Source organism: Phacochoerus africanus, chromosome 4 (assembly GCF_016906955.1).
Source record: "Phacochoerus africanus isolate WHEZ1 chromosome 4, ROS_Pafr_v1, whole genome shotgun sequence".
Lineage (NCBI taxonomy): Eukaryota > Metazoa > Chordata > Mammalia > Artiodactyla > Suidae > Phacochoerus > Phacochoerus africanus.
The window spans coordinates 10,477,163-10,486,798 of NC_062547.1; the positions used below are offsets into that span (position 1 = coordinate 10,477,163).

Genomic DNA, 9,636 nt, shown 5'->3' on the forward strand with positions numbered 1-9,636 from the left:
AACCCTGTCAATCAGACGCTGCCCTGCGAGGCCATGTGACCCAGTTAAGCCCATCATGGTACCCCATGACCTCCTCCACGATGGTTGGCCTGGGGTTGGACCCATGACCTCAGGTGGGCCAGTCAGAGCATCCCTTGTATCCTGGATCTTTTCCGTGCTTGTTTCCCTAGGGGTTAGATATACCTTAGGGAGAGAAAACCCTTGGGCAGGCCTCTCTGGAGTTCTTCCATATGATTAGAAGCCTGAGCAATGAAAGCGGTGAGGCTAGATGACTTGGGTCCAGTCACTGAGATCTTTGGATCTGCTCTGGTTCCTGCATCCCCGATCCCCAGTATCCTTCCAAGAAGTCTGCCCTTCCTTTGGAAATCTCGTGGAGGTGGGCTCCTCTCACTTGTGGTTCAGACTATGTCGTCAAGTCCTGCATGATCATGAAGCATCACCCTGACTCAGAGAGCGGCCCCAGTTGGTTGCAAAGGCAATCCTTTATTCTTCACTGAGAACAGGGCTTTGCCACGCACCAAAGCCTGTTCAAGCCACACTCCCTGGGCGAGAATGCCCTAGGTGTGAGGGAATGTGTGTTTGGGGGTTGGGCCTGATTGTTTCTGGAAGCAGCCCCAGCATTTATACAGCGGGAGCCAGGCCAATCCTGTTCTGTCCTCGATCAAAAACGGTGAAGTACAGCCTTAAGAAGACGTCACCCAAGATCCAAATTGGGTTGCCTGTGGGCTTGCCTTTGATTCCTTTAAAGGCACTCAGGCAGATGCCTCCAAGAGTCTGGGGAAGAGGGAAAGTCACAGCCGTGAGCCTGAGCCCTCACCTGTCGCTGCCCAACCTCCATATCCCGAGCTGACATTCTGGGTTTCATCTCCCTCCTTAGGTGAGAGCCACGTGACTCTCTCAGCAGCTGCAGAAGTTGGGGGTGTCCACCCAAGAACCAGGCAGTCTGTAGATGCCCTCCAGCTCCCTGCTGTTTCTTTCCTTCTGCCCCAGGCTGGCAGTTCTCTCTGCACAGAAGGCCTTTTCTTGCCCCTTTCCCCACAACCTGTTCTTTAAGGCTGCGCTCAGAGCCTCTTCCCCCACCCCCACTCGAGTGGTCTTCCTGGATCCCTGCTCACCCCCCTTGGCCACGCCATGCTGGGTTGGGTAACTTGCCCCAGTGCCCCCCTGTCTCTAGATCTGCCCCTGGATCTGACCCTGGCATCCCTTGGCATAGCCCCCAGGGGTCTATTGGCACGGAGCCCAGTGTAGATTTGCCTCCACCCCAGAGGGGCTTCTCATCCCTCCATGAGGCTGGGGGTTTAGAATCATTGAAATTCCCTCTCTTCCTCAAAGCCTTCTTTGAACTCCTTCAGCCTCCTCTCAATTCCCATCAGGAGCTGACGTATATTAAAGCTCAAGTCTGAGCCAGGGGCTGTGCAGTCACTGTGTCCCCTTCATGCAGGAGGGCCTCCAACCCCTGCACAGGGCTGGTCTGGTGTCCCAGCTCCCAGAGGGGGAACTGGGCCTTACGAAGGGCAGGTGCAGCCTAGGACTCGGGAAACCCTCTAAACATCATCCAAACCAGGGCACTTTGGAGATGGGCAGGGAGACTGTGAACCACTCTGGTGGGACAACACACTGGCAGTGTCCTCAGCCAACCCCCCTGTCCCTCAGCCTGATGATCACAGGGATTCTGTGAACATCCACCTGTGGGCCCTGGTTGAAGTCATGCTGCGTGAGGGCAGATGACCTTAGTGGTCCCCTCTCCTTTTGCCTGATACTGCGCCTGCCTGGGGTGGAGTCTCCATCTTTATTTCAGGATGGTGGTTGTCCTAGTCTTCCCTTTCCCTTCAAGAGGTTGCTTTTGTGGGAGGGACTGGGCAGCCCCTAGGGGTCTGTGGTGCATGCTGGTGGGGTTGGCGCTTAGGCGCATCTGCAGTGGTGCAGCTTGACCTGTAGAAGGACCTGTCCTCCTAGTATCATCAGCCCATTGGTTCCAGCAATCCGGATATGGGAACCAGCCCCCAGGGTTGGCCTCTCACCTTTTGGACATAGGCTTGAGCTGGCACTGGGTAGTCGATGCCCTTAATGGTGAAGACGATGTCAGGGAGGGTGCTGCTGGCATTACAGTGGATCACATACTGTCAGGAAAGAGGGAACGAGGTTGGTACACCTTATCCTGTTTTTGTGAAGAGCCCCTGAATGACCCTGTGGCCTGATCCTTCACCAGGTCCTGGAGGTAATAGCCAGGGATGAGCTTATGGATGTTGTAGACTTGTCTCCTTGGGCCCATCAGCGATGAGGTCCCGGTATCCAGGATGGCCTGACAACGGCGCTTACAAGCAACAAACTTCGGTTTGATGGTGATCCTATGAGACAGTGGGACAAAGAGGGCACCAGGATCACTCTGAAGTCTCCCCCCACTGCCCCCCAACCCTTACTGCAACTATTTTCAGAATAATCCTCCAACTCAGGCCTCTACTCTGGTTTCCTTTGCTATGGTCATTTCATCTTCGTTGATTTCCTTTCAATTCTTGAATGTACTGGGCTTTCATGCCTCAGGGACTTGGCACATGCTGTTCACATTTCTAGAAGGCCTCCATCCCCTTTGGTTGATTTCTCCTCATCATCCGGGTTGCAGCTTAATTGTCACATTTCATTGTTACAATTCAGGAAATTCTTTCTCCCCCCCACGCCTCCCCACTCCCCTGACTAGATCAGGCTCCACTCTTGGCCATTCTCTGTATAGATGTCCTCATGTCTAGCCTGCTACAAAGAGGTAATGCATTCTTTGTGTGACTCTTTTCTTCTATGTCCACGTTCCTACATGCTAGGTCTGTAAGAGCTGCAGTGCCCAGCCCATAGCAGATCCACACCATGGGTTTGTTGAACGAGTGAATGAAGACATGAATGAGGGCAACCAGAGACCTGTTTCTGGTGTCTGAGAAATAATGGGTCCACACCCAGAGTCATGTTGGGTGTTCTCTGGGGCAGCAGATGCTCATAGGGGTGGGGAGGTGGACACAGGGTGCCCTGGGAGAGCTTGTCCCCCAGCCCTGCCCCCTGGGCTGGCTCAGACACTGAGGCTCCTGGGCAGGCGATGACTGAGCTTGCCCAGGGGCCTCCAAAGGACATGGAAGCTCTTGTCTCAGGGGCTCAACTCCTGCCTCTTGTTCTGAGGCCACTCTTGGATCCCAGCTCCCTGGTGGTCTCTTCGTAGTCCCTGTCCCCCTGTGTGCCTGGGATGAGGCTGGGTGAGTCAGGGTCAGGAGGCGTCTCTCTGTCTGATGTGCTTTTCAGTCTCAGGAATGCAGCCAGCCTCTGTGCACTGCTGGGTAGCTTCTCCCTAAGGAGACCCGTTTTCCCAGTTTGTCCAGGACGTGTCCTGTTTTCCCACTGGCGACCCTGTGCACTAATCACCTGCTTGGGCCTGGTTAGCTGGGGACGGTTGGTCATTGTAGCACCAGCCTGCTCAGGCTCGTGGAAGTCTCCCTGATCCCCCTTTCAGGACACTTTAGGGTCCTCAAACCATGCTCCCTGCCTGCCTCTCAGCACGGAAGATGCAGTGTCCCTGTGTTGCAGAAGCATCTCTGGGCCTTGGTCAGGACCCTCATCAGGAAGCCTGGGTGATTATAAACCTCTGGGAAGTGTGTGTGATGGTCTGTGTATGTCTCTGTCTATGTGACTTTGTTTGTGAGACTGTGTGTGTCTGCCTAGGTGTCTCTGTGTGCCTGTGTGTGTCTCAGTGTGTTTCTATGTGTGTATTTGTCTGTGGAGTGTACGTGTGTGTGTATCTGTGTGTGTGTGTGACTGTGTGTCTGTGCCTGCATGTGTGGGTGCCTTTCCATGACTGTGTGCACATATGGGGATATCCCTCAGGATGCCCCACAGAGGGAGGGGCTTACCTGTCCAAGGGTATCTGCCAGTAGTGGGTTTGCGACAGGGGCACCCACTTGAGGTCTCCTTTGTAGTAACAGTCGAGCACGCCGCCAAACATCACCACGCTGCCTACCTCTGTTTCGCTGAGGAGAGGAGGGAGAGGGAGGGCTGAGTGTAGGAGAATAATGGGTGGCTTTTCTCAAATTCGGCCACACAGCAGGCACTGTTGAGGGCTGTGCTTATCCACCCATCAGGGGCACTGCTAGGATTCCACTTTGCAGATGCAGAAATGGAGGCATGGAAGGTTCAGTACCTGACCGGCAAATGAGTAGCCTAAAAGAGATTTGAACCTGGGTGGACATCCTGGCCAGGCTCTGAGCACCCGCCCTTCCTAGAGGGACTGGTCCCCTCCCTCGATGAGCCTGCTGAGAGAGTCCCTCAGGGGACACCCGACTGGAGGGCTGGGGCTTCCACTGGGACAACCTGACAATTTTCAGGAAAGCTGAGACCTGAGGGTGCCAAGGGCATGGATCCAGCTCACCCAGGGCCAGATTCCCGGGCCCAGGGCACAGATTCCTGTGCTGTCCATGGGACACCCCCCCCCCTCCATTCTGCAGGCCCCCATGCCTCTGCCATCTCTGTCCTGAATCGCAAGCTTTTTCCACAAGGGGTCCCGCATGTTGCTTTTGCACTGAGCCCTGCCAGTGCTCTAGCTGGTCCTGGGCTCCTGGTCAGATGTGAGTGAGGAAGAAAGAGTCCCCCCATCCCTGTCCTTCCTTCCTTATCGAATCCGTCAGCGAATCCCGTTCTCTCCTCCTCCTGCCTGAATCCCTCCATTGCTCCTCCTCCTCCCTCCACCTCCCTGGACCAAGTGCTGCCCTTGGCCCCAGGAGCATGGTTGTGTTCCAGTAAAAGAGTATCTATAGAATCCAGCTGGCAGGGCCAGATGTGGCCCTGCAGTCCAGTTGGTTACCCTGGTCTAGACTATCTCTCAGGAAACTTCTGGATCACGTAGGCCAGACATTTTCATGCAACCGAAAGCATCATACAGGTGATGTGGAGAGAGGGTTTGTTCCACCCAGACTCACGTGCTCAAGTAGAAGGCAAAGACAGGCTCAGAAATGAGGCTTTGATTCATTATGGTGTCGAAGATGGGGGTGGTCCCTTCCAGGGCGAGGCTGGGATAGCCCAGGCCCAGGACACCATCAAAGACTGCATTTTCAAAGACCATGTCATCCTCTGCCAGGCTGATGCCAAATGCCTGGTTCTTGATGATAAGGTCCCCCACCTGTGGGAGAAGGGTTTGTTCTGATGTGACGGTTTGGGAAGCAGGGCTGGGGATGGGCTGGGGTGTGGGGAGGCAGGGAGATGCCATTAGCTTGCAGAGAGCTAAGGCCTGCCTGGGCCCTGGCTTGATCATCAACCAAGCTGGTATGGAATCTGTTTTTAATTTGTGAGGGGCTGCAGATTTCAATCCACAGCTGCTCCTTCTGCAGTCAGTAGATTGGCCTTATGCCCTCGTCCTGGAGAGAGAGTAAGACTCAGGGATGGACCAAATGGTTCCCACCTGAGGAGAACATGGGTAGAGGAAAACCTGAGATCTGATGACAGAAAGGGATGAGTTCGAAGCAATGCATTGTGGATCCTGCATCCACACAGTAAGAAAAATGGCCATTATACAATGAAGCTGCAACAGTGTTATGAAAATTTTTTGGGGTGTGTGTTTGTGTGTGAGGTAGTAACAGAGACAGAAAGAGGGAAAGCGAGAGAGAGGGAGACAGAGAGAGAGAGAAAGGTAAAGAGAATCTCAGGCAACTTTGGGGAGTCCAGCCTTAGTTTTAATTACCATCTCCAAGACTGCCTAGAGTAAGAATGCATTTAGCAGGTTGCTCCCACATCTGTGGCCCACTGCCTCCTCTGCCTGAGTGGGCCTGGCACTGTGCCAGGCACTTCCACTGATGCTCTGGGCTGCCCCAGGTCCCCAGATCAGTTGTATTCTCTCCACGCAAAACCCCACACTTGCACGAGTCCTAACTGGCCAGCCCATTTTCAGTGCTTACCAGATGGGTGACCTTGGCCAAGCCCTTGCTCTTTGCACCTCAGCTCCTTAATCTGTATAATGGAGATAAATATAGTACTTGCTGTAGGGTGGGGGAGGGCTGCAGGATTAAACAATTGTCCTATTGGAAGTGCCTGGCACTGTGCCAGGCCCAGTGGGGGAAGAGAAAGATGCGTGTTTACTACCCCCTCTCCCTGCTGCCAGCAAAGTGGCACCTGAGCAGCAAATCCACCCCCCAGACCTCTCTCTGGGTTGGCCATTGTGAGAGCCTGTGTGTCAGCAGGTGCACTTCCCCCACAGGGACAGAGTCCTGCAGGGCAGATGGGAAGTGAGCCACTGGGGACTTTGGGAAAGTCAGGCCCCCCCAAAGGACACTGTGCCTATCCAGGAAGCAGCAGTCCCATCCATGGCCAGCCCTGTTTCTGCTTGTGGTGTCCACATTACCCGAATGGTGTCATAGCCAATGAATCCTGTCACTGTCCCAGCACCGTATGGCAGGCTGAAGATTTTGCCTGAGAACTTGAAGGTGGTGGATTGAAAAGGGTCCAAGATATTGTGTATAACTGCAGACAGAGGAGACGAGTGTCCATCAGCTTGCCCAGGACAGAGAAGGGGGTTAGGGGGAGCACCAGAGGGGTGGCTTGGGGCACTCACCACAGGCCATGCTTTGGCAGTAGATGGAGGGCACCCATGTGTCAGATGCGCCCGTGTCAAAGACCACGCTGAACTGCTGGGGGGGTGTTCCGATGGTGATGTTGCCCACGTAGATCATCTGTAGGGTCCGGGGAGGGGTAGTCAGGGCAGAACTGACTGCCCTGGTCACCCTGGTTTCTTGAGCTGCCACCAACCTCATGGTCCCTTGCCCACGCCCCACCTCACAGCCTGTGCTCAGACCAGTGCCTTATTGGAGCAGCTCTCCAGTGTCCCCTCAAGGCCCAGCCTGAGCATGCCCTTCTCCTTCCTTCGCCCAAACCCAAAGCATGTCCTGTCAACAGCACACAGCTGGCCCTTTTATGTGACATTCATTTATTCTTTGCCTGGGTCTCAGGCTGGGCTCTGCATTCTTGAGGAAGATAAAAGACCTTTCTAAAAATCAGTACCCATGGGATTTCCCATTGTTTACCATCGGACAGGAACCAGAGTACTATCCATGAAGATGCAGCTTCGATCCCTGGGATTACTCGGTGGCTTAAGGATCCAGTGTTGCTGTGAGCTGTGGTGTAGGTCATAAACACAGCTTGGATCCGTGCTGCCCTTGCTGTGGCTCAGCCAGGCAGCTGTAGCTCTGATTCGCCCCCTGGCCTGGGAACTTCCGTACGCTGCAGGTGTAGCCCAAAGAAGTAAAAAATAAAATAAAATAAAACAAAATAGTAGCCCAAACCATATAGTATTAGATTTCCACAGTGCCACCCACCGAAGGGGCTCAATCAATTTTTGGGTCTTTGAAGGCTGCCCTTCCACTGCCTGTGGCTTCAACCTGGCTTTGCAGTTGGCTTTATTGTCTGATCAGACAGGGCTCACCCTTCATCTGAAGCTCAGTGGCTCCCTTGGGTCTAAAAGAACAATCTTCCTCAAGGCGATGACATATCCTTGGCACAGAAATGGATGTTTACCTGCCACCTGGTCATCGCTGGGCCCAGTCACCACAGACCAAGAGTTGAGGGTGGGAGGGCCTTCTCCCCTGGGTCTGAGGTGCCTGTCCTCCACCACCCCCACCCACCCCCGAGTTCTCTAGCTTCTGGCAGGAGCCCCCCCCATCCCTACCCTCCCACCTGGCACCTCCAGGGTAGACCCAGTGCTAGACCAGAGCACCAGGGGGCGCTGCGGGGCCATCCTCCCCTGCCACTTACATCCAAGTGGTTTCTCAGGGGTTGTTGAGAGATATTCTTCTGAGGGGCAGAATCTTCGGTCGGGCGGTTCTGGATCAGGTCATGAGGATGTTCTTCCAGGAAATTTTTCAGCAAGCCTTTTTCCCTGAGGTTTTCTCGGGTGGACTTGACCTTCCTTAGAGGGATCCTTCCGCAGTGCATTGGGTAAAGGAAACAATGAAGAGATAGGCAACAGCTGTCTGTTTTGTGGAGTGACTGTCACGCCTCCATTGTAATGACACTGTGTGTTCTCCAAGCACTGTTATGAGTGTCATCTTGCAAAGACCATGGCAAAACCCTAGGTTCAAATACAGGTTCTCTTCTGTAATGTTGCATAGGTCATGTGAGCTCTTGCCAGTGCCTCCATTGGCACCAAGGTTGCATCCAATAACCCCACACCCTAAGTAGAATGTGCTGGCTGGTAAGTAAGAGGATGGATGTAGTGCAACTTCTATATGGGAAGTCTCAACAATGACAGCCATTACCATTGCTATTGCCGCCCTGCTGCGTCTGCCTCAAAGCAGCTCTGGGAGGGAGGCCCAAGGGTCATCATGATCCTCTTTTTGCAGAGGAGGAAGTTGAAATGCATGGCAGGGGAGTGTGTGGCTTTGCTGTGGTCAGCCAGGAGATGGGGAAGTAAATTACGGAAATTCAGAGGCGAAGGGAAGTTCCTGTGGTGGCTCAGTGGTAAGGAGCCCACCTGGTATCCATGAGGATGTGGGTTAGATCCTGGGCCTCGCTTACTGGGTTGTGGATCTGGTGTTGCCATGAGCTGTGCTATAGGTCTCAGACTTTGTTTGGATCCCGTGTTGCTCTGGCTGTGGCAGAGGCCAGCAGGTGTAGCTCCGATTCGAGCCCCAGCCAGAGAAACTCCACATGTTGCAGGTGTGGCACTAAAAAGAAAACAAAGACCCAAAAACCCCCCAAAAACCAAAAAACAAACCCCCAAAAAGAGAAATGAGGAAGAATAAAAATTGAGAAAGAAAAAATAACAAGACGTCAGAGAGTTCTGCATGCACATAGACATCCAAAGAGATGGAGAGAACAAAAGAGAGATACGGAGACGAAGCCCCAGAAATACAAAGACACAGAAATGGAGGGAGAGCCGAGAGAAGACCTAGGAGCAAATGCAGGAGAAGTGCTGTTCTACCAGACTACGCTGACCGCTGCACAGATTGTGCACTGAAGAAATCCAAGGAGTGCCATTTTTTCACGTAGGTCATTGTGTGACTCTTGACCCAGAGTTGTGCAATCCTGCAGACCAACCCCAAGACCCTTGGACAGACCGCAAGGTACTCATCTATCAGTGAGAGTTGAAGTTTAAGACTGTCAGGGAATGGTGACATTCCCTTCTAACCATGATGGGTAGATGAATAAGAGGATGACAAGAAATACTCCGGAGAGAGAGAGATGATGTCACTTCTGGTCCCCATACTTACATGACTAAGCACTCTGAGAGGGCCACCAGCCCGAGGATCACAAGCCACTTCATGCTTCTTTCCTGGGTCCGGGTACTCAGGAAATAGCAATTCCTGGGCATGCAGTGGTGGCCAGAAGCTCCTAGTTATATAAGCTCTGACATGCCCGAATTGTCCTCTGTCGGCCACTAATGGACCTGATAAGAAATACAGATCTGCTGATAAGATCTTTACCTCCATCAGTGTCCTTGGGGAGTGGACTTAGAAAATTCTCAGCATACAGAGATTTCTGCTCTAATCTCTTCCTTGGGGCTTGGCTGCACAACCAAACAGAAGTGCGGACTAACAAAGAGTTGGGAGACTCTTGTGATGTTGGAGATGAACCACCGCTAATAGCACGATAAAAATAAGTGTTAGGGATTATGATTGACAT

The 9,636-nt window shown here is 53.2% G+C and overlaps 1 protein-coding gene across 1 annotated transcript; it reads right to left on the reverse strand.

Annotated features, from left to right (window-relative positions):
* Positions 1–469: 469 nt before the first annotated feature.
* Positions 470–9,277, reverse strand: LOC125124134 (pregnancy-associated glycoprotein 2-like). Its single transcript, XM_047774292.1, has 9 exons — positions 9,225–9,277; positions 7,768–7,933; positions 6,572–6,689; positions 6,362–6,480; positions 4,947–5,146; positions 3,885–4,001; positions 2,207–2,348; positions 2,022–2,120; positions 470–774 (listed from the first exon to the last, which is right to left on the reverse strand). The coding sequence occupies exons 1-9, from the start codon at positions 9,275–9,277 to the stop codon at positions 622–624; spliced, it is 1,167 nt and encodes a 388-aa protein (XP_047630248.1). The 3' UTR covers positions 470–621.
* Positions 9,278–9,636: the final 359 nt, after the last annotated feature.